The sequence below is a fragment of the Canis lupus genome, chromosome 36, assembly GCF_048164855.1.
Source record: "Canis lupus baileyi chromosome 36, mCanLup2.hap1, whole genome shotgun sequence".
NCBI lineage: Eukaryota > Metazoa > Chordata > Mammalia > Carnivora > Canidae > Canis > Canis lupus.
Window position 1 is genome coordinate 8,895,467 of NC_132873.1, and position 25,364 is coordinate 8,920,830.

General features: G+C 38.0%; 1 protein-coding gene across 8 annotated transcripts in view; it reads left to right on the top strand.

Moving 5' to 3' along the window:
* The window catches only part of BARD1 (BRCA1 associated RING domain 1), a 78,808-nt gene that overhangs the window by 10,432 nt on the left and 43,012 nt on the right, over nt 1-25,364 (top strand). For 4 of the 8 annotated variants that reach the window (XM_072813472.1, XM_072813468.1, XM_072813470.1 and 1 more), the window contains exons 2-4: nt 804-860; nt 5,854-6,002; nt 19,806-20,758. In XM_072813472.1, the coding sequence (XP_072669573.1) occupies nt 804-860; nt 5,854-6,002; nt 19,806-20,758 (1,159 nt within the window). Of the gene's footprint in view, nt 1-803; nt 861-5,853; nt 6,003-14,559; nt 14,579-14,768; nt 14,879-17,420; nt 17,838-19,805; nt 20,759-25,364 lie in introns of those variants that run through there. The other 4 variants (XM_072813473.1, XM_072813476.1, XM_072813475.1 and 1 more) reach the window with 4 other exon arrangements.

Consider the following 25,364-nt stretch of genomic DNA (forward strand, 5'->3'; position numbering starts at 1 on the left):
TTTTGACAGGGCATTGATGAAATGTAAATAGCCACTTAACAATGGTCAGAAAACAGGGTATTTATTTCTATGGGAAACCATGAATTCTTAGGATCAAAGTGATTAGATGTCCTGATTTTCCTAGGTCAGCCTTGGTTTACACCTGCTGTCCCAGTGTCCTATTCAGTTACCACGTCCCTTCATTCTCAGAAATGTTTTTTTTTTTTTTTAAAGATTTTATTTATTTATTAATGAGAGACACAGGCAGAGGGAGAAGCAGGCTCCATGCAGGGAGCCCGATGTGGGACCCGTTCCCGGGACTCCAGGATCACACCCTGAGCCAAAGGCAGATGTTTAACTGCTGAGCCACCCCGGCATCCCTCTCAGAAATGTTCTTATATGGAAAATATATGGTCATTTTATTTTTAAGTCTTATTTTGAAATTTATGGTCTATACTTTTGAGTCATTAGGTGACGATGTGTTTTAGTAGTTGAAAGAAGCAGCCAGTGGTTGGTTTTGCCTGTAAGGGATATAGAGATACCAGCACAGAGTTGCTTCTCTCTGTGATTTCCCAGTATGTGCATTATAAAAATTGTTACAGTTTGTACTGAGTTTGATAGTAGCTATTTGAATCCGGCAGATGTGTGATGATACAATATTTAAGGAGGTAGTAACAGCCTTTCAAATAAATACATCCTTAGTATCTTCTGCTTTAAGAAAGAGAAATATGGTAGTGTTAGGCCTTGGATTTATGAAATGTTGGGTGTAAAATATTGATCTAACAATGACCTAAGTCTTGATTGTTTTCCTTTTCTTCAAACAGCTCTAATATTCTGAGGGAGCCTGTGTGTTTAGGAGGGTGTGAGCACATCTTCTGTAGGTAAGTAATTACGGCTTGATACTTAGCGTAATGGTATTTTTTACTAGGTCATCATCATGTAATCAATGACATTACCTTATGTTTGTGTAGCTCTCATACACTGCAGGTAATTTACTGTATATTCTCTCATTTTGATTTTTAGAACTGTCTTAATTTACAAATAATAGCATCAAAGCTCAAAGGGGATGGCTTGTCCAAAGTTGCAAAGCTTTAGTAAGTAGTTTTGCTGCTAAGGTTGGGGAGAAAATCTCTTGTGTTGTTGAAGTATGTCTCTTTTTCCTTCCAGTTAGTTTTGAGTCTAGACTTTCCAAATTATAAAAAATCTAGTTCTTATAGTTGTTAGATTAGTTTTCTAGGGCTGCTGTGCGAAATTGCCCAAGACTGAGTCCTTTAGAATAACAGAAATTTTTTGTCCCACAGTTCTGGAAGCTAGAAGTCTGAGAGCAAGGTGTCAAGCAGGGCTGTGAGGAAGACTATTCCATGATTCTCTTCTGTCTTCTGGTGGAGCAGCTTTGTCTTCTGGCAGTTTTTGGCATTCCTTGGCTTGTAGATATATCACTCTGATTTTGACCTTTATGTTCACATGACATTCTCTCTTGTGTGCATATTTGTCTCTGTCCAAACTTCCCCTTTTTGTAAGGATACTAGTTATATTGGATTAAGCCTTACCTCGATGGTCTCATATTAATTTGATCATCTAGAAGTCCCTATTTCCAAGTAAGATCCCATTCTTAGGTACTGGGGTAAAGACTTCAACATTTTTTGGGGGGCACAATTCAAATAATAATAGTTATGTGAAATTATATCCATGTTATAGTATGAGAGCTCTGGCTTATAGATTAGAATACCAGATTTTCATGTCATTCTATTTCTTATTTTGGAGAAGTAAATTCAAGGACCGAATGTCTTAGTTTAATTGTCTGAGACAGGGTTAACGTAGCCTCCTTTGAGTAGTTTTTTAATGATTTCAGTTATGACTATGACTATCTGGTATGAACACCTGCAAGACGAGGTTTAAGCACATATGAAAATAATTTACTATGTGACTGCCGGGCTGGGATGTGTGGGAAGCAATTATGCTTGGGGTCCCGATTTTCTTTCTGGAAATATGGATCTGATATATGGGACCCACCAGCTGGATAGGAAGTAGTACCTGTTGCCTACCTGATAACTCCATATGGATGATAATGGGATTTCAGACTTGACGTGTGCAGAACATGCCTGTCGGCCACTCTTCCTTTTGCTGTGCCTGTCTCGGTGATCTTCACGGCAATAAAGGGTACTACCCATAGCAGTGTTGCTTAAGGCGAAAACCACAAGTAATACCCAATTGCTCTTTTTCTTCCTTATCACATCATGAAGTTCTGTTAGTTCCACCTCAAAATGTGCCTTGAATCTTGAATTTTCCCACTTTCTCTGTATTTATTACCATTGCCACTTTGGTCCAAGCCATCATCCTATTACCGTATCTCCTCCTAATAAGTTCAAAACTGAACCCCTTCCCATTTTATTCATTCTTATCAGCGATCTTTAAAAAAAGGTACATCACATCCCTATCATTAAATTCCTTAAATTCCTCTAGTGGCTTCTTTTACAGTTAGAATGAAATCTAGACTCTTCACTCTAAGGCCCAGAAGACCCTCCTGTACAGGACCCAATTCCTACCTGCCTCTACAGCCACGCTTCCTGCTTAGCTGACACTGTTCTACTCACCTTCTCCTTTTAGTTCATTAAACACACCAAACTCAACCAGTGCCCCAGGACTTTTGCACTTGCTATTTCTTCCATCTAGAATTTACTGCCACATTTTTGTAAGGCTGACTTTTCATTAGTTACATTTCAGCTCAGATGTCACCTCCTTCAAAAGGCCTCTTATGATCCCTTCACAAAATGATGCTACTTCCTGTCCTTACTTGATAGGAAGCAGATTTGTTTCAGCTGATGTACTCACTGTATATAATATGAGTGACAAATCTGCTGGAGCATAACAAACTCCCTGAAATTCTATGTAAAGCAAGTGTGTGTGTGTGTTTGTGTGTGTGTGTGTGTGTGTGTGTTTAGTGTGAGAGAGACCTATACTTTTAATTGGGTTCTAAAGCGGTCTGTGGGGATCCCTGGGTGGCGCAGCGGTTTAGCGCCTGCCTTTGGCCCAGGGCGCGATCCTGGAGACCCGGGATCGAATCCCACGTCGGGCTCCCGGTGCATGGAGCCTGCTTCTCCCTCTGCCTGTGTCTCTGCCTCTCTCTCTCTCTCTCTCTCTCTCTCTGTGACTATCATAAATCAATAAAAATTAAACAAAATTAAAAAAAAAAAAGCGGTCTGTGGCTTAAAATGGTCAGTGAAAAATTAAGATAGGCATGGGAACTTCTTAAAAGAGAAAGTGGTCATCTGTAAATGACACGAACACAGGAAAGAATAGATTCAGTGCAGTTTTGGTTCATTTTGATTATGTGATGCCAAGAATTAGGGTTTTGCAGATTCGAAGCTGTGTAAAACTGTTGAGCAATGCTGTAAATATCATGCAGTTTTAAAAGATGGTTTGATATATGCCAATTTAGCTGCAGCTTAGAAGTGGGGTGGGGAGGGGGATGGTTGGAAGGGCACAGATTTTTATGTTATTGACAGTGTTGTGGTGGTTTCAAGGTAATTTCATGCCAATCCCTTATAAAAAGTAGGCCATGTATTCTCCTTAAGACAAAAGATCATTTAAAACATATGGCAGACATATGCAAACTTTTTGACTTTGGATCATTTTATACCCTTAAAAATTGAGGACCCCAAAGCAGTTTTGTGTGTGTGTGTGTGTGTGTGTGTGTGTGTATTTACCATGTAAAACCGAGACATTTAAAACATACTATTCACTTAAAAATAACAATAATAAACTTATTACATGGTAACATAAAGAACACTTTTTTTAAGAAAAAAATAACCATTTTCTAAACCAAAGAAAAACTAGTGAGAAGAGTGAGACTGTTCTATTTATGCAAATCTCTTTTATGTTTTGCTGAATAGAAGACAGTAGGTTCTCATACCTGCTTATGTAATCAATCTGTTGTGATACATTGCTTTGATTGCAATATGTGAGGGAAGTCTTGTATTACACATGTGCATAGTTGGAAAAAGGAAGGATTTTTAAGTAGCCTGTTTAGATAATTATGGATATTCTTTTTTTTTTTTTATTTTATTTTTTATTTTTTATTTTTTGGATATTCTTTTTTTGATACTACACTATTACTTGGCAAGTGCTAGTTTCTTTAGATTTGTTACAGCGTGGAATCTAGAAGGATAACAATGAATTTTTTGTATTCTGTTACATTAAATATCATTGGTTTATCCTGTGCTTTGAATGGGTCTTTTACCCAGCATGATTTTCTGACATGATGCTTAGGTCATTTGGAAAATATTGACTTACTATGTTACACAGATCTATTGAGAAATAACCTCTTTCCCCAGAATTCTATATTTATGTTTGTAAACTAATTTGAGAACAGTTATAAGATGAACATTATAGAATGTATAAAATAGACTGATCTGGGTATCTTATTAACCTAAGTGTCTTACCTAACTGGATTTCATTTTCTTCATCTGAAAATAAGGTAAGGATTCTTGATGAGTGGATTGTGACTCGTATCACTGGTGTTCCTCAAATACTTAAGTATTACACAGTAATTGATAATTTAAATCCCCTGTGGAATCAGTTTCCTCTTTTTATATATTGGGGTTTTAAGTTAAGAGCTCTAACTACAAGCAAAGAAACTCTCAAGAAGTTCCTTTCTTTGCTACAGAAATTTAACACCTCATGATCTTGGGGTTGTGAGATTGAGCCCCATGTTGGGCTCTGTGCTGAGTGTGGGATCTGCTTAAGATTGTTTCTCTCAAGAAAAAAAAAAAAGATTCTTTCTCTCCTCCTCCCTCTGCCCACTAGCCCCAAACCCCCAACTCACATGCACGCTCTCAAAAAAAAAAAAAAAAAAAATTGACATTTGTTGAGTGCAGTGCGGTGATCTGGAAGGTCTTTCCTAGCTCTAGTGTGGTTTTCAGATTTGTTTTATAACATTTATTGAGTTACTTTGCATCAGAATCTAAGATGCAAAGAATAGAAATGCCACAGGCTTTTTCTGGAAGGAGCTCTCATTGTAAGAATCCTCTGTGCCTATAGAGGAGTGGGTCACATGGAAAGGAATGTGTTTGGGGGAGATTGATGTGGCTTTCATCACTGTTAGCATTACTGTTAGCTTAGTCTTGCTGGAGCTCCTCTGGTGAGGCTAAGGAAGGAGTGGATTTTTTAGGTTTCTTAACCCACAGATAAGCTTTGGAAGAGGAGTTGTGAGCCCTGCCCCCCCCCCCCCTTTTTTTTTTTTACAAGAGCTTCTATATATCTTCATCAGATTTGCTAAGGATTTGTAACCGCTAAAGTCAAGGAACCCACTGCCCCCAACTATGAGACTTTCACTCCCAGACAGATAACCTGAGGTAATTTGAATCTGCAGGTTATAAAAGTATCTGAAAGAACCAAGTATCTTTTCTCAGAAACTATGTTAAAGCCTTTAGACAATTGTCAGCAACAAAACAAAAAAATACCTTTCCTAGTCTCTGCAATAATTTTCTATGAAGCACAGTGCATACAAAAAATGTTGAGATGCATGGCTGTTAAGCATTTACTACCAATTACTACTACCCTCTCTGTACTCTTACTGAAGCTATAGATTTATTTGCATGAAAAATTATGCAGACTCATGTCTGGCTAAAGTAGTCTCTTCATATCAAATTACCTAAGCAACTTTAGATTTAGATTTTATGTGTGTGTATTATACTCTTTCAGAAACATTATTTTAACAGATATTTTATGTTTACTCATTGCTTGTTAAAACAACCTTTACTTCATTTATTCTGTTCAAACTCTGTATCTTAGAATTAAGGTTCTGCTGAATGCATTGATATATATATATATATATATATTTTTTTTTTTTTTTTCTTTTAATCCTTTTTAAAGTAATTGTGTAAGTGACTGTATTGGAACTGGCTGTCCAGTGTGTTACACCCCAGCGTGGATACAAGATGTGAAGATAAATAGACAATTGGACAGCATGATCCAGCTTTGTAGTAAGCTTCGGAATTTGCTACATGATGATAAGCTTTCAGGTGAGAAAAAATATTACTGCCTCTCTTCATTAAATAACTGATGAATTCATATTGGTCACATAAAGTATGTAAACATCTCTCAGGAATTCTGATAACATATTTCAGATTTTTAAGAGTTATAGTGTTTGCAGTTACTTTGAGAAGTGACAGATAATGTAGAGATAACTTAGAGAAACCAAGGTCCAGAGAGGTTAAATGATCTTGCCTAGAGTCACATGTGTAGTTAGTACCAGAAACAGGAGAAATAAAGCCCATTTCTTCTGAATGTCAGTCCAGACACTTTTCACCACATACACTGCTTGCTTTTTACAGTTAATATAATTTCTGTATAATATATATGGAAAAAGTGATTTTGTCCTTAAATTCATTTAAATACACTTTTACAAGATAGAATACAACCTTCTGTGCATCACTTTTCCAGACTGAATTAATTAGATGAGCACATTTTGAAAGAGCAAAAATCTAATATTCATTTTCTTTTCTATTTAAACGGGGGTTAATGTTTTTCAGATTGTTCTTAGGCTCTGTATTAACTATATATCTTCCCATTGTGCTTTCTGCTGAGAACTAATTAGCTGGGGAAAGAAAGTAAAGGGTTTTTAATCTTCGTAATTAGATATTGGAATTATCTTTTTATTGACCAGATCATATCATTTTAGCTTATGTTTATAGGATAACCTTCTCTTGACTGGCAGGGTGCTGTGAATGATTGATAATATTCATATAAAATGGTTGAATTTCTTTTTTAAAGCTTTTGACCTTAGATTTCTGACACAATGTGTTATTGTCAGCTACCAAAGGTGAAGTTGATTAGACAAGATAAACAAGGCAGGGGATCCCGGGTGGCTCAGCGGTTTAGTGCCTGCCTTCGGCCCAGGGCCTGATCCTGGAGTCCTGGGATCGAGTCCCACGTCAGGTTCCCTGCTTCTCCCTCTGCCTGTGTCTGTCTGTCTCTCTGTCTCTCTCTGTCTCTCATGAATAAATAAATAAAATCTTAACAAAAAGAAAGAAACAAGACAAATACTTTGAGTCTTATTGACCAGGTCTATATTTTTTAAGAAGAATTTAAATCATAGTCTACTTATGAAAAGTTTAGATAAATAAAATGATCAGACTCTATTGATCATTTTATCAAACTCTATTCTTTTTTAGGATAAAATGTGCTGTAGTAATTAAGTTTTACTTATTTGCAGATGTAATTATACACAGATACAGATTTCAAAAAGTACTTCCCTTTTTGAAAAAATAATTCTGTGTTGTAAATGTTTTTAAGAGTGAGGAAAAGTTTCATGATTAGTCCATCTGTCTTTTTTTTTTTTTTTTTTTCTTACTCAGAGGTAGGGCTGATAGTGTTTATTTTCTAATTAAAAAGATTAGTGTATGAGCTGCCTCCTCGCCCCCCCGCCCCCACAGCTACTGCTGATTAAAGAGAGTCCATGTATCTTTGGCCATGTTCGGGGTGGAGGGGGAGGATTAAATTTTTAATATTTTTTATTTTTAAGTAATTTCTGCACCCAATGTGGGGCACAAACTTAAAATCCCAAGATCACGAGTCACATGTTCCACCAACTGAGCCAGCCAGGTGCCCCTAAACTCTTAAGTGTACAATATGAAAAATGTTCACGTCTGAATCAAAGTGGCTTTCATCAGATTCTTAAAGACATGTGGTCTGTTAGGATTATTGGCTGTGCCATTTGGGTGCTACTCTGAGAATTCCGTCAGGAGGTTGTGATTTGATTCTCCAGTCCCTCACAAATTCATATATCCAAGTCCAGTCTCCAGCTGTATGGTGATACATTAGCATACTCAGGCTGTGGTAATAAGCTGGATGGCTTAAGAAATACAAGTGTATTTTCTTCCAGTTTGGGAGTTTAGGAGTTTTAAATTGAGGAGTTGGTATGGTTGGTGCTTTCAAGGACTGTGAGGGAAAGATGTCTGTGAAGGAAGGGCCTCTCTGCTTGGTTTGTCTTTGTGTTCACGTGGTGTTCTCCCTGTCTGAGTGCTTATGTCAGATCCCCGCCCCCCCCCCCCCTCTTTTTAAAAGATTTTATTTATTCATGAGAGACCAAGAGTGGCAAAGACAGGCAGAGGGAGAAGCAGGCTCCCCGCAGGGAGCCTGATGTGGGACTCATTCATCCCGGGTCTTCATCAGGATCTCGCCCTTGAGCCAAAGGCAGACCAGACACTCAACCACTGAGCCACCCACGTGTCCCAGATTTCCCCTTTTTATAAGGATGTAAGATGTATTGCATTACAGAGACCCACTCTACTCATTTTTACTAATTATATTTATTTATTTATTTTTTTAATTTTTATTTCTATTTATGATAATCACACACACAGAGAGAGAGAGAGTCAGAGACATAGGCAGAGGGAGAAGCAGGCTCCATGCAGGGAGCCCAATGTGGGATTCCATCCCGGGTCTCCAGGATCGCGCCCTGGGCCAAAGGCAGGCGCCAAACCTCTGCGCCACCCAGGGATCCCTACTAATTATATTTATAATGACTTTTTACAAAAGTAAGGTCATCTCCTGAGGTACTGGGAGTAGGACTTGGATATATGAATTTGTGAGGGAAACAATTAAACCTGGGACGGGGGATCCCTGGGTGGCGCAGCGGTTTGGCGCCTGCCTTTGGCCCAGGGCGTGATCCTGGAGACCCGGGATCGAATCCCACATCGGGCTCCCGGTGCATGGAGCCTGCTTCTCCCTCTGCCTGTGTCTCTGCGCCTCTCTCTCTGTGTGACTATCATAAATAAATAAAAATTAAAAAAACAAAACAAAAAGAAAACCTGGGACAGGAACGTGACTATTTTTTTTTAATGTGACGTTTTTAATGTTGATAAAAAGGGAATAGGGTAACTCTTGATGGGTAGTGAACTATGGCATAATGGTGGTATTGGTATGGTTCTTTAGGGTGCTGAGAAGAATAAGCTAGCGTACTTCTGAAATTTTACTGTGGTTGATGGTGTTTGAGTCTTTAGTATGGTTTTCATATTTGTGGACTCTATGAAGTGCCTCCACATTTTATTATTACTAAAGATATTTAGGAAAATCATTGAGTTTAGAACAGTTTTTGTGTGGGGTCTGAGGCCTTTCAGAATCTCATCAAAAAGTAGATGTGGAGTTTGGGGAGAGAATTCTGGTGATTAATTTTTTGAAAGCCATTTTGTGTTCATTTTCCTTATTATAGTAAGTAATAACTACTTTTGTCCTGACCAGACTGAGCAGTGCTGGCTTCAACATTACTTATTTTAAGAGGAGTTGAAATTTCAGTTTGGATAACATACAATCAGAATATTAGGAGCAGGAAGGTCATCTTGAATTCCTTATTCTGTGGGTGAGGAAATTGAGGCCTTAGGTTATGCAAGGAGGTCATGCTGTAAGTTTTCTTGTTTACTGTTTTATCATTTAGCTCAGTGCTGTCAGGAGTATAGGTGTTCATTATATTTGTTGAATTGAATTGGAGACAAATTGCGAGTGCTATTATTAATTCATATCCCAAAGACTTAAACAGTGTTAAAACAGATTCTTCGGTTTTGGTTTCAGCAATTCATTTTATAACGGATTATCATCCTCCTTTGCTTCCTTTATAGAAAATGATAAATCTCGAGTATAAGCGTATTGAAATAAAAATCTCTGTCCAGATCTATAAATTACATGGTGCTGAGCCTTTTCTACTTAGCAGTTGCATTGTCATCACCTTTTCCTCCTGAGGTTTCCAAAATAAACTAGTCTCAGAGGGTATTTGAGTTTGAGGATATTTCTCTTTCTTTATAGTGCATTAAATGTCTTATGTAGCATTTGTAGAAGTACTTCCAAAACTCATGCTGTATAAGATGTACTAGATGAACAGGTAGAGGGAGCAAACAGTTGGGGACAAATAATGGTTTATCTTCTTTATAATGAAGAAATTGGAAATGGATCTCATAAAATAAGGGTATTAAATTAAGTGATCCATAAGGTCTAGCTTGAAAATTATATGGTTCTGTTAAATGAGTGTTGAGGATGATGAATTAAGCAGGATGGTTGGATATCTCCTACATCTGTATTTTTTTTTAAACCCTGTAGTTCACGATTTATCTTTCAAATGGAACCTTGTTACTTTCATTTACTATAAAATATATAATTACCATAATTAAGGTGGGTAATTAGGAAGAACTTGTCAAATCATGGACATGGTATATGATATGCTGGAGATAAAGAAGCCTGATTTATAGTAATACTTTTTAAAATGAGCTTCTAAATACTCGAACAGATTTTCCTCGGTTCAGTGTACTTTAAAGAGAAAAGATGGTGTGTCACAAATTTTTCTGACAACCATTTATGGATTAATTTTACCTTATTCTTTATAACATAATCTGCTTTCTACTAATAGAGTTAAATTTAAGAGTTTGTCTTTTATATTGCTTCCCATCATATTAAATCAGACCTTGCAGGTGCTGGTCAGGCTCTGTGAAGCATTTGTTGGTGTTGGTGATGCCACACACACACACACAAAAAAAGGCACTTTGATTATGCTTTCAGTGGATCACAATTTCCTTTTCTCTCCAGAAATGGCTTCCGGAGAGATAGATGCTTGTCTTTCTGGAGTGAATTACATAGTGTTTCATATATGTTATGACTTTTTTATAATAGATGAAGATGAACATTTGAATAGCTGTGTTGCTGTTGTTTTTTTTAAATGGAACTGAATACTTCTTAACTTCCAAAATAATCATTCTTTAGTGAAGGCGTTAATGTTGCACAGATGGTAGCAAAGTACTTTCCTTTGATTTTTAATAAGGGACTAGTTTGTCAAAGAGATTTCTCAACTTCTGTTGTGAAACCTCTAATAGAGAATAATTTGAAAGGCACACAATGTACATCATTATAATCCTTTGATGTAGATTAATGATAGCTAAATCACATTTTCTAATTGCCTCCTTTTTCTATAGTTTATCATTAAATTTTAAGAAAAAACTTGCCTAAGCTGCTCCTTACCAACGTGTGCATCTCTGTTCCTCGATATTTTGTGGTTTTCTCAGAAATATTTATATTCAGAGAATAGAATTTTTAAAAACGTCATCATTAAGAAATGTACTATGTAGAGGAAGGGACCAGTATTTTTCTTCATGAAATGAATATGACAATTTATCGTGCTTAGAAGCATTCACTCATAAAAATTGTTGTTGCTGTTAGTAATATGATTTACGTTCCAGCAGGGTGGATTTGGTGGTTTTGCTTTTTACAGTCTTAACTTAGATATGCTGTATAAAATCCAGGATTTACAATCACGTTTGCTATTGTGGTCCTTGCTTAGTTAGGACAAGATGTATAATTTCAAAAGCAAGTCATTTGTGATAAAATTTCAAGTCTGGAGGAAAGATCAACATGAAATCTTCCTGAGTGTATGTATTGTTACTGGATGATTATTAAATTATTGTGTACATATAAATTACATGCACATAGACTCTTTTCATTTACTTCTTTATAAATTAAGGGATAGGTACACCTGAGTATGAAATTGTTGTCTTAAATCTTAGATGTAGATTTTTTTTTTGTCAGTTGAGTGTGTTGCTACTACTTACCAGCCTTAATTTTCCCTTAAGTGCCTAATTCCACATTTTGTAAATTTTGTAAGTATTAAGGACTTTAGCATTTGACTTATTTTTAATTGAAAGTGTCATCCCCTATCTTTAAAATAAATTTTAGCACATCAAATACAAGTTTTACAGACTACCAGAGGATTAACCTTTCAGTCTTTGTAATCCTGAGTCTTAAAAAAGCAATCCTTGATAACATTTCATGTTGACCTTTCCTCTAGACTTGAGATTATATCACAAATGACTTGTTTTTTTGAAATCTGCCTATTACTGCAGAAAAGACCTTGTTAGAAATTAGACGTACAGTCTCTGTGTTGAGTGGATACCTCATTCTGATTGTTTTTATTTCCAAGATCCTGACCAAAATAACACTTTGTGGATCAACTGATATTCAGCTGGGATGTAAGAAGGGTGCCAGAGAGTCTGATGTTATTCAGATACACCCTCCTGCTTCCAGCTGGGTTTGTTGTCTTACTGTCTCCATAGTTGGGATGCTTCCATTTGCATGAGGAGGAAGGGATGGCTTCTTTGGAGTAGAATGGAGTTGGACTGAATTTCTTTGCTAGGCAGAGAGAGGGTCTGTGAAATTTCTACATGGTTAAATATGAATTATTTGTTTTTTATAATCCACTGTTTTTCATTTTTTCTTACCTGTTTAAAGTGCTATCTTGGCAGATCTATTTATAAAGGAGTTTTATACTCCAGAAATATGAGGTGAAAGGAATAGAAGAATCAATTTTGAACTTAAGAGATTTGAGAGATTTTTAGTTTACTAATCCTCTGGTGTATCAATAATTTTAAATGGATAAAATAATAGTGTTCTGTGTGAATAAAAATACCTAAAAGGAATTCAAAAATATTATTTAATAATTTCCTTTTCCCTTGCTTGTATTTTAAGACAGGAGAATGTTGAGAAGAAATGTATTCTCAGAAACAAATAAGAAAAATGAAACTAAAATTATGTTTTCTCTCTTAAGTATTAAAGCTTTTCAGGAATAGGCGCACTTGGCAATTTTGTATAACACCTTAGTAGCATCAGACATTTATTTCCTACACAGCAGATGTTACCGGTTCTTAGAAGTAAGATGCCATTGGTTTTCTTCTTAAAGTAACTTAGTTTTAGAACTAAGTTTGTTAAAACTTTGCTTTAGATTCTGTAATGTAAGAGAAGGCTTATGAAGAGTTCTCATCTTGAATGAAGAGTGACTTCTTTTTTTTTTTTTTTTTATATTTTATTGTATTTTTTTAATTTATTTATGATAGTCACATAGAGAGAGAGAGAGAGAGAGAGAGAGAGAGAGGCAGAGACATAGGCAGAGGGAGAAACAGGCTCCATGCACCGGGAGCCCGACGTGGGATTCGATCCCGGGTCTCCAGGATCGCGCCCTGGGCCAAAGGCAGGCGCCAAACCGCTGCGCCACCCAGGGATCCCTGAAGAGTGACTTCTGAGGAGAAACACGTAATCAGAGAGCTTTCCTTTCTTCTTTTTAAAAATAGGACAAATCAAAAAAAAAAATAAAAATAGGACAAATCAAACATAGTCCAAGTACTCTGGTTGGTCTTAGGAGATTACGTCTCTGTTAATTTGGAGAATGAGTATCAGGCAGTACGAACTGATTTGTGAGGCACTGAAACCTGTCAGGTGGTGGTGATGATTTTCCATTTTCCCTGCCTTTCCTGGGTTCTTTTACCGGAAGCAGCCTCTCGGTAATCCTGTTCTCAGTGGAGAAGAGTGCTGCACTGGGCGACCTCCCTCCTTTGCCTTTCTTTTTAACTTTAATTCCTCGTCTTTACATGAGAGAATTGGATGTGTGGCTCTCAAGTTATCTTCTAGCCCTTAGATTCTAACCTCTTGTATAAATACTTGTGAAGATTTAAGGGCAGGTATCAAATAATTTATTTATCCGTATGTTTTTGAGCACCATTGAGGGTGCTCACCCCTGTGCCGGACTGACCTCGGTTGCCTTTACCTGTCTGCGTAGGATGAAAGGAAAGATTTTTGAGGGAATGCTTTTTAAGGAAAAACGAGTGGGCTTAAAGGCAAAAAACAAAATAAGACAACTTGAAGAGGGATCATGACAGAGTCGGAAAGTAGATCACTATATGTCTTACCCACTGAATAGTTCTTAAGCATCTGTTAATGAGCAAGATTGATAGGTCTAAAAAAATACATTATACATAGATAATATATAGTATATATATACTGTAGTACAGTGTATATATATATACTGTAATACTATAATATATATAATACCATAATACTATTTTCAATACTAGAATTATCTATCTATATATATATATAGTATGAAAAAAAACTCATTTGCCTGTGTGTTTTTCTCTATTTCACTCTGATACCAGATGTGTAGGTTTTCCACACATTAAGCCATTCTGTGACACTGGGTGGGCATCCTACAGTTTCTTTCACTCAATTCTTTCTGACACTGTCTGCCTGCAGATAACATCAGAGCCACAGGCTAAGAGCTTAGTCCTACAAGTCTGCCCCAACCAACTGGCCTTCAGAGCCTGACTGGCTATGAACATTAGAGGTTCCCATGGCCTCCTTGGATTCTGTTAATTTGCTAAAGTGACTCACAGAACTCAGGAAAATGTTTTACTTACTAGATGACTGTTCATTATAAATGGATATAACTCACGAATAGCCAGAGAGAAGAGATTCACATAGGCCAAGGAGCGTGGGAAGAGGTGTGAAGCTTGTATGCCCTCTCTGGGTGTGCCACTCCCCCAAGACCTCCATGTGTTTACCAGTTTGGAAGCTCTCCAAACCCTTCCTTTTAGGTTATTCTTTTAAAGGCTTCATTACATCGACACAACTAAGTCTTTGGCCATTGGGGATTGATGCAATGTGTAGCTCCTCTCCCCTCTTGAAGTTTAGGGGTGAGACTGTGAGTTCTAACTCTAATCTTGATTGGTTCCCCTGGCAACCGGCCCCCATTCTTAGAGGGACTCCAAAGTCACCGCATTAACATGTTCAGGTGTGGTTGAGAGAAGTGATGAATAACAGGAGATGTCCATTTCCTCTTTATAACTCTGGAACTGTTTTTGGAACTGGAAACATGACTAAATATTTATAACAAAAGATGCCCCTATGCCTTTTTTTTTTTTTTTTTTTTAGTTTTCTCATTTAGATCAATTTTTTAAAAATCTAAATCACAAGGGTTTTTGAACTTATGTACTAGGAACAACAGATGAAGACCATATATGTTTTCTTAAATTACAGTATTGCATAAAGTGTGTACTTGGTGAAAAGTTGTCGTTTTATTTAGTAAAGTCAGGTATGAGTTCAAATGCCAGGTCTTTCAGCAACTAGGCTTATAACCTTAAATTTGGTTCTCTGTTTGTTTAATTTGTATAAGAAATATAAGAAAGCATTCTTTTCTACAACCAATTAAGCTATATAAAATTGTATAAAGCGTGAAAGTCCTCCTCTATCCTTTCTCTCAGCTGAAAAGTAGAAAATCCCTTTCTTTTACAGAGGCACTGTTTTCTACTTTATCTTTTGTGAATTTTTGAAAATATTTGGATGTAAATGCAATAGAACTTTTAGGACATAAATGGGATTGTGCTACACTTACAAGTGACTTGAAGATCTTTGCATGTCCATTGATGTATGTAGTGACCACATAAGATTTTGTAGTCCAAATCTTTCAAAGTTGGCTGATCGCTGAACACTGATTTTCTTTTTTCCTTAATTTATGCTATTGCAAATACTGCTGCAGTTAACATTCTTATACATTAATGTTTGCAGGTACCTGCATGGATTTTTCTATATTTGGTAAGAAAGATGACTAGAGGTGAAATTGCTTTGTGAGAGGGTGTATACATTTAAAATTTGCAAATATTTTACCATATTGCCTTTGAAATTTTGGATTTGATAGGCTTATGTTGTATTTAGCAGTTTTGCATCTTTGAGCATAACTGGCAAAGGCCTCATCATGGATTCCCCCACACACAGTGGGTTGCAATATAGGAAATGAACCCTAAGCTTGGGGAATAGACTTTTCATAGTAAGCAGAAATAGGCCTGCTTTTTTTTTTCCCCACAAGGAGACCCTACCACATCCCTCAGAGACGATTGCCGTGAACCCAGTCCTCAGAAATGGTCTGGGTAGAGAGCAGCCAGGGCCTTGCCTTCCTGCAGGATACGGAGGATCCCTGGCAGCTTGTGTCCTCCCACATCCGTGTTTCTAGGTGCCTTCAGTGGTGTAAGCCACAAACATGTGAATCATCCTTGTTGCTGCCTTCTTGTATTCAGTTCACCAAATTCTGTAAATTTTATCTCCTAAATACTTTTCAAAGAGTTCTCTTTTTATTTTTTCCCCTTTCACCACCTCCCCAGTCTGTTACCTTCTACTTGTACTTCTACTTTGACCTCATAAGCATTGCCTTCTTCGAATCTGTTTTCTCTCCAGTTAGGACTGATTTTATAAAACACAGATGTAGGCCTGCCTTCTGACTTTTATAAAACATTTTATTGGTTTGAGGAACAACACCAAGGAGACCCAGTGGCTGGAAGAGAGTAAGGAGAGAACAGGAGAGGAGATGAGGAAGGTAATGGAAGATCAGGCTGTTCCTCACCTGTTAGATGGCTTATGAAGATTCAGAGTCAGAATGGAAGTCTGAAGGGTGTTAGTGATATAGTTTGACCAATTATAAAAGGATCACTGACTGCTGTGTTGAGAATACATACATACACTCATGGGGGAGGAAGCAAGTACATAATCAGGGAGATGATTTAGGAGGTTATTATTATAATCTAGTGCAAAATGGTGTTTTATACCATACTGGCAGGAATGGAGGCAGTAGGAAGTGGTCAGATTTTATATGTATTTTGCAGGAATTATAGAACTTGTATTTTGCATATAGGATACGAAAGAGATAGAGGCAGGTTTGATTCTAAAGTGTTTGTTCTGAGCTACTGGATTGATGATGTTTCATTTACTGAGATGGGGGCAACTGTAGGAGGAACAGGTTTGGGAGGATTTGGATCAGGAGTTCAGTTTTAGTCATGTTCAATGTGAGATACTTATTATAAGTAGACTTGCTTATAAGAGCTGTTTAGTAGGCAGTCAAACATTAGTCTGGAGTTCATGGAAGAGGTCTGGGCTGTACATACACGTTTGAGGTTGCTAGTGGATGGAAAGATAGGTAGGTAGGTAGATAGATATAAGGTTACCAAGGGACTGATTGCAGATGAAGAAGCCCCAAGCCCTCCCACTTCAGAGATTGATGGAATGAGGAATACCAGCAGTTAAACTTGAAGCTGAGCTCAAGAGTGCTCTGCTCCATAGAATACTTCTGCGTCCCTGTCTGCTTAATTTTCTGCTCCTTCTCCAAGCTCCAGCCATCGTGGCTTTCAATCCATTGAATGTGCTAAACTCATTTCCAGTGTAGGAACTTGGCACCTGCTCTTCCTTCTTGGGCTCCACTTTCCTACATACTTACGTGGCTGCTTCCATTTTGTCATTTGTCACGAGGTCTCAAATCAAAAGTGAACTTCCCAGGGAGACCTTCCTTAATGACCTTAGCTAACGAAGCAAGATGTTTGTACCAGAGTACTCACCCACAGACTGTGGCACCTGATCTACTTAGTGACAGTGATTCTTTTCTTTTTTAAACTCTACTGAATCTTCGTCTTTAAAATCTGACTATTAATAAAAAGTTAAGAAAATTCTTATAGTATACACATTATAATTATATAGCTTGATGACTTTTCACAAATGAACTCACCCAGAAGAATAGAAGTATTCTATTCTAGAAGCTCCACTTGTTGCCCCTTTTCAGTCACTAACTCTGTTCTCCAGAATTACTGGATAATCACTATTTTGACTTAACACATCAGATTAGTTTTGGCTGTTACTATGTATTCTTTTGTGTCTGACTTCTGTAGTTCATTCACTTGCATTAGTTTCTGTCGTACGTAGCTTGAGGTTATATTACGTGGCACCTAAAGAGTTCTGACTATGATCTTTAATCCCTACATTCATTTTGTCTGAAGTAAATTGAAGTCAGGTAGTATGAGTCCTCCAATTTTGTTCTTCAGTGTTGATTTGGCCATTCTAGGCCTTTTGCCTTTCTATATTAGTTCCTTTGCTTTCTCATGTAAATTTTAGGATCCACTTGTCTATCTTTACAAAAAAGCCTGGAATTTCCATTGGATTATATTATAGTCTGTAGACCTACTGGGAAGAATTGACATCTTAACAGTTTTTGAGTCTTCCTATTCATGAACGTGGTATGTTTTTCCATTTGTACGGATTTCTTTCATAAGTATTTTATAATTTTCAGATCTTGTACATACTTCGCTAGATTTACCTTAAGTATTTTTTATACTATTAGAATTTACCAAATTTTAAAAAACTTCTTTGTACATTTGTTCATTGTTATTACATAGAAGTATAGTTGGAGGGATCCCTGGGTGGCGCAGCGGTTTGGCGTCTGCCTTTGGCCCAGGGCGCGATCCTGGAGACCCGGGATCGAATCCCACGTCGGGCTCCCGGTGCATGGAGCCTGCTTCTCCCTCTGCCTGTGTCTCTGCCTCCCTCTCTCTCTCTCTGTGTGTGACTATCATAAATAAATTTAAAAAAAAATTAAAAAAAAAAAAAGAAATATAGTTGGAGTTGACTTGGTATGTTGACCTCGTTTTCTACGGTCTTGGTAAGTTAAAGTTGTTAGTTTCATCAATTTAAAAAAAAAAACATTCTTTGGCATATTCTATATAGTGATTTAAGTCAATTGTAAATAGATACAGTTTTATATCTTCTTGTATAATCTGTGTGCCTTTTATATCTTACCTTGCTGTGCTATCTAAACCTTTCAGTATGATGCTGAATCAGAGTGGTGAGAACAGACATTTTTGCCTTGTCCCTAATAGGAGGAATAAAATGGCAGTTGGAGTCTTTCACCATTAAGGAGGATATTAGCTGTGTGTATTTTTGTAGATGACTTCATCAGGTTGGAGAAGTTACTTTCTATCCCTAATTTGCTGATTCCTTTTTAAAATCATAAATGGAGGGGATCCCTGGGTGGCTCAGTGGTTTGGTGCCTGCCTTGGGCTCAGGGCCTGATGCTGGAGACCCGGGATCGAGTCCCACATCGGGCCCCCTGCGTGAAGCCTGCTTCTCCCTCTGCCTGTGTCTCTGCCTCTCTCTCTCTCTCTCTCTCTCTCTCTCTCTCTCCCCCCCCCCGTGTGTCTCTCATGAATAAATAAATAAAATCTTAAAAAAATTAAAAATCATAAATGGATATTGGATTTTGTCATTTTGCTTCCTGTGTCTGTTGACAAAATCATATGGTTTTCCTTCAATTTGGCCATGCAGTGAATTGTTGAGGTGAATTTTTTTTTAAAGATTTATTTATTCATGAGAGAGAGAAAGAGAGGGGCAGAGACCCAGGCAGAGGGAGAAGCAGGCTCCATGCAGGGAGCCCGATGTGGGACTCGCTCGATCCTGGGACTCCAGGATCACGCCCTGGGCCAAAGGCAGGTGCTAAACCGCTGAGCTACCTAGGGATCCCCTAATTTTTTTTTTTTTTAAGATTTTATTTATCCATTCATAAGAGACACAGACAGAAAGAGAGGTAAAGACACTGGCAGAGGGAGAAGCAGGCTCCATGCAGGGAGCCCAACGTGGGACTCGATCCTGGGTCTCCAGGATCACACCCTGGGCTGAAGGCGGCGCTAAACCGCTGAGCCACCCAGGCTGCCCCAGGGATCCCCTAATTATTGATTATTGTAGTGTATTGATTGTTTTTCAGAAATCTTTTTTAAAAATTAGGCATTGTGTAACAAGTCTTACTTTTTTGACTACTGCTTATTAAATCCCATATTTGCCTGTCTGTCTATCCATTGATTGGTCGATCTAATATATCTTTCTCCATGGCTCTTATTATTGTCAGGATGCTCTGTGTTCTACTTATTTATTTGAATATTCTGTCCATCTCCAGTGGAAATTAAGTTCCATTTTTTGTTCTCTGTTGTATCTCCAGTCTGTAGAATGTTGTCTGGAATTAAAGTAGGATTCTATAAGTATTTGTTCAGTAAGTAAATATCTGCTCTCAAGGAGATCATAGTCCAGAAGAGGAAAAAGAGGTACAGAAATGAAATGTGATACAACTTAGGAGAACTACAAGCACAATTCTTTGAGAGCTCAAGATGGGGGAGATTAAGTTCATGTAACAGATTTCTTTTCCTTTTTTCTGTCAGATTTGAAAGAAGACACATCTAGGGAAAATTTATTTAATGATGCAGAAAATAAGAAGAATTCAATAAAAATGTGGTTCAGTCCTCGAAGTAAGAAGGTCAGATATGTTGTGAGTAAAGTTTCAGTGCAAACCCACCCTCAAGTCATAAGTGATGAGAACGCTCGGCAGGCTTCAATGTACGAATTTGTTTCTACAAGTCCTCCAACAAGTGTTTCAGAGAGGGCTAAAAAGGCTCGTACAAGATCTAGAAAAAAACAAAAAAAGAAAACTTTAACCGAAATCAACCAAAAATGGAATTTAGAAGCAGAAAAAGAAGATGATGAACTTGACTCCAAAGAGGAATTTAAGGAGAAGCTGGTGTCTTTCTGTAGCCAGCCGTCTGTTAACCCTAGTCCTCAGGCAAATGGTGAAATAGACTTACTTGCAAGTGGCTCTGTAACAGAATCACAGTGTTTTAGCAGCTTAGCTGAAGTCTCTTTACCATTAGCTGAGCAAATAGAGTCTCCAGAATTGGAGAGCAGGAATGAAGAATTGACTCCCCAGAAGAATCTCTGTGAGAATCCTCTTCCACCTAAGCAGTCCTTGCCATCAGGTCACAGTGGGCGGCGTGGGCGGCGCAGCAGCCGGTCCAGTCCCATTTCTAAGAGATGCAGAAGCAGCATTCCTGGCACCAGTAGCCAGCACATAGTGCTTTCAGAAAGCAAGCCATTGCCTGGCTGCTCTTCACCACCTTCAAGCAAACTTAAAATTGGTGACACATTAAGGAGGAAAAACAGTAATCTATCAGTTGAGTCCATGACCCTTTCACCAGGTACACCGCCTTCTGCCCTGAATAGCCCACGTTACAGACGGATGATGTCTAGCCCCTCAGCAACAAAGCTGTCACCCAATAGCCTTACGGCTGTGAAGAGAAATCATAGAGGAGAGACTCTGCTCCATATTGCTTCAATTAAGGTAGGATGCTTACTCTGAAACACAATTTTGGAATGAGACCAACTATATATAAAACAGTTTCTGTGGGGCTTATGAACAATGACATAAGATGGCTGGGATAATTAGCATACCCCATGTCATAGTTCCTGTGAACTAGAGAAGAAAATTCATAGGGACTGCCTCCCCACCTCAGTTAGAGCCGTGGCCTCTGGGCCCGAGGAGCATGATCTTGCAGGAGAAAACCAATATTTCAACATTCCAGCTTCTACTTTGCCAGGGGCTTTAGTTTGTTCCATGAGAGTTTTGTTCAGTTTTTACCACTTTCTCATGCTTTATGGATACAGACAATTGCCAGGTTACTGCAGGCAGTATGTCTTTACCTGCCCAAAGAGCTAGGGACAGTGTGGGAGGGGACAGGCTTCTGTATATTGGTCACTTGTAGTGGGCACTGCCAGAATTTGCAGGGTTGAAAGATGTGGTCTGTACATCTTTCCAATGATGTGGAAATGTGATTATCAGAAATGGCTCCCATGACAGACCATGAAGGAGCTTGTCTGTATCCTAAGGCCAGCCATTTCTTTTACTAGCTGTGATTAAAGTTACCTCTTTGTTTACTGCTCAACACTGGGGGTGTGGCAGTGTAAGTTTTTTGGAACCTAGCCTATTTGTCAAGCATGAGTTGTACTTGCAAGGGTTAATCTTTGCAATTGACTCAAGAACTGCACATATAGGGAGCACTTAGCGTCACAGCTTTAAAGACTCTGATTTCATGTGAGTGTTATCAAAATAAAATCTAGGCATGCTTAGGATGAAATTAGGATAGCTCTTATGGTCTTTTACGTGAATGGAGAACTTTGGGAGATCTGGGAGCCATTGGAGGCCCTCAGATGGAGGCCCTCAGACACAGGGCTTGGTGAGCAACATGAAATACTTGGGAAGAACAGGGAGTAGACATTGAGTCCAGGCATTCCTGTATTTTTGTATGGAGAAAGGGAAAAGCACAAAAATGAGTTTCCCCAACTGTTAGGGTTTTATTTTTATTTTGTTGTTTTGTCTTCCACTAAATGATGAATGTAGAATACTCTATATCTGATTTCAGGGAGGAGGGAAACTGCAACATGATGACATGCTAGTTTCTACATACACATCCTTTGAACAACTTGAATGTTCAGCGTTTGTCCTGGTTATATTTTAGTTTATTTTTTGCAAAGCATTGGTTTAAAAAAAGCAGACTATATTTTTTTGTCCTATTTGTTTTTTTTATTTTTTGTCCTATTTGTTTTTTTTTTTTTTAATTTTTATTTATTTATGATAGTCACACAGAGAGAAAGAGAGAGAGGCAGAGACACAGGCAGAGGGAGAAGCAGGCTCCACGCACCAGGAGCCCGATGTGGGATTCGATCCCGGGTCTCCAGGATCACGCCCTGGGCCAAAGGCAGGCGCCAGACCGCTGCGCCACCCAGGGATCCCTGTCCTATTTGTTATATTTTTAATATACATGCACATAATCTAACTTTATAATGTTATAAATGTTTCATTAAACTTAAGTAGCTAGCATAATAATAATTTTTTTGTTTGTTTTTCTGACTAATACATGGGAATGAGGACCACTGTAGTTTCTACACTTTCCTTTCTGGTAATTACTTTCAGACCACCAGGCAAGCCTTTGTTTACATTGGTAGAGAATTTTTCTTTTAACCATAATAATAATTTATCTTTACTAATAAAGATTCTAAGAGCTAGGCCATGGTTTGACAAACTTTTATTTTTTTTTTTTGACAAACTTTTAAAGGAGCAAATATTTTCAGCTTCGCAGGCCATATTGTCTCTACAACTATTCATGTCTGCTTGTAGCTCAAAAGCAGCCATTGACAGTTATGTAAATCAATAAAATTTGACATATCACATCATGCACCTGGCCTGTGGGCCATCGTTTGCCAACCCTTGACCTCGTCAGTGGGGGAAAAAAGACACAATCTTAAGACCAGGAAAACAGTATACTCCCCTGTGAATTTTCTCCATTGAAAATTGCTTCATACAAGTTTTGTCAGATTGTTAGTTTACCTAGGAAGAGTCTTGTCAGTATTAAAGCCCATTTGACTCTCTTCAACTTACTCAATACTGTTATTGACTCTCTTCAACTTACTCAATACTGTTATTGTCATTAGTTGGCAGATTCTGATACATAGTACATTTAAGAAAAGCTAATTGATTTCTGTAGTTCTTTTAAATCACTATTTAACAAAAATGCACTCTTTTAAAAATTTGTTATGAGTTGAATGTAAACCCTTCACCCAGGTTGATTTTAGTAGAACTAATACTTGAGAAAACAAAAACAGTAGATTTATCAGGAGATCTATCTTTTTATGAATAGTATTCGTTTTGTTTTCTGCCCTAATATTCTCATTTGCGGTCAACAGTGAATAATCTGTGTGTACTAGAAAACCAAATATTGTGATTCTGCTATCTTAATTTATGTTTTGTGCCCACCCAGTTTAGAAAAAGATTTGAGGTGGCTCTGAAGTTAAAATACTAAAAATGGAACAGGGAGCAGGGAAAGAGAGAGAAAGAGTTGCTGTGGCTGAATGGAATGTAGATCTGATGACCAGTCAGGCAGCCCCACCAAATAAGGGGAAGTACCAGGTTTTCTGTCATCAAAGGTAGATTTTTGTTGTGCTTGTTTTTCCCCGAAGTGACTTGGTAGACTTGCCATTTCCATTGTCCAATCGGCTTTTGAGAGTGCATGGTTGCACCATACATGCTTGGTGTGTGGGCTCTGAGGGTAGAGATTCCACCCCCACCCAGCAGTTACATTGGGCTACTTCTCTTCAGCTTCTCTTACTGCAGTTACAGCTTTACAGAATGATCTCCGATCTTGGTAATGGTATTAACAAAATTCTTTAATATATTGCTGCACACCTAGCCCATGGTGTCTTTCTTGGCCATAACCTTTCCATAGCTACTATCCAGGTGGAAGTTCCTTACCTTTTCTTGCCCTGACCCTATGTGTTTCCTTTTGCTGGCACCATAAATGTAGTGACTTAAGACAAATTATTATTACTATTATTTTTTACAGTTCTATAGGTTAGAAGGCCAGTATGGGTCTCACTGAACTAAAATCAGTTTGTCAGCTGTGTTACAGCTCTTAGGCTCTAAGAGATAACCCGTTTCCTTGCTTATCTGGGATGTTGCACAGAACTGGATAGTTCCTTGTGGTTGGAGGACTGAGATCCTGTTTTCTGGCTGACCTTCCACTGAGGGCCATTTTCATATTTGTTTTTTTAAAGATTTTATTTTTAAGTAATCTCTACACCCAGCATGGGCCCAGACTCACAACCCTGAGATCAAGAGTTGGATGCTCCACTGACTGTGCCAGCCAGCCAGGCGCTCCCATTCTCATGTTCTTTAGTTGATGGCCCCTTTCCTCTGTCTTTAAACTTGCAGCAGCAGATGCTTTTAAAGACTCCCATGATTAGACTGGGGCCACCTGGTCAATGCAGGATAATCTCCCCATCGAAGCTCAGTACCCTAAAGTGTAGTAGAAACCATAGCACATTACAAAATCCCTTTTGTCATAACATAGTCACAAGTTCTGGGGATTAGGGCACAGACATTTTGGGGGACAGGGTGAGTATTCTAACAACCACTGAGGTAGCTTCCTAAGTTCTCACCCTGCTTTTCTACACACTTCCTGCAATCAGTTCTCTACATGGCAGCCAGAATAATCTGACCTAAGTTAGAATTTGTCATTCTCTGCTCCCCTACCAGTAACTTCCTGGCCCACTTAAAGTAAAAGCCATAGTGCTTCTCATGGTCTACACAGCCTGATGTGATCCTTTCCCTTGAGGCTTCTGCTCAGATGCCACTTCTTCAGAGGGACTTCCTAGCTTACCTGAACTAGCAGCCCTGCTTGTTTTGTTTTTCTTCCTTTATTTCCTGACATTATGAGTGTAGATCTCTTGGTTTCTTGCCTCTCTTTAGAATGAGAGCAAGAATTCTGTTTGTTCACTGTCATGTCTTCAGGATGTAGAACATTGCCTGGAACATAACAGATGAATTTGATGAATAAATGAGCAAATTTTCTACTCGGTCATGAGCTGAACCCCATTCTCCTGTCACACTGAGATTTAATATTATGACTTATTCAGGTACGTTCATTAATGCTGCCAATACTTTTCATGTGTTCTTTTTTCTGACTCTGAAATTCCTTCCTCTCCATGCTTCTGTCTTCCTTCCTAGCTCTTTGTACCTAACCTTTAGAATCCAGTTTACATCCTACCTTCTTAGTAAATCTTTCTCAGAATTCCCAGAGATAGTTTCTTCTCTATGATGACATTATTTTGTTTGCATTTATATTCATTTAGATTTTTATTACATGTCTCAGTTAGATATTGTGGTTATCCAGATTTTTCATTTAAAATTTAATTTTGAAATTTGAGTAATAACTGCATGTTTCAAAAATAAGAATAATAGTATTTATCGTAGAAAACCTCACTCCCATTTCTGCCCCTTGCTACCCTATTACTGACAAGCCCTTTTTGCTAACCACCTTCCTTACTTGTGTGTCCCTTGTGAATTTCTTTATGTATTTATAAGCAAATGCTTTTATATTGGCACACAGCTTTCT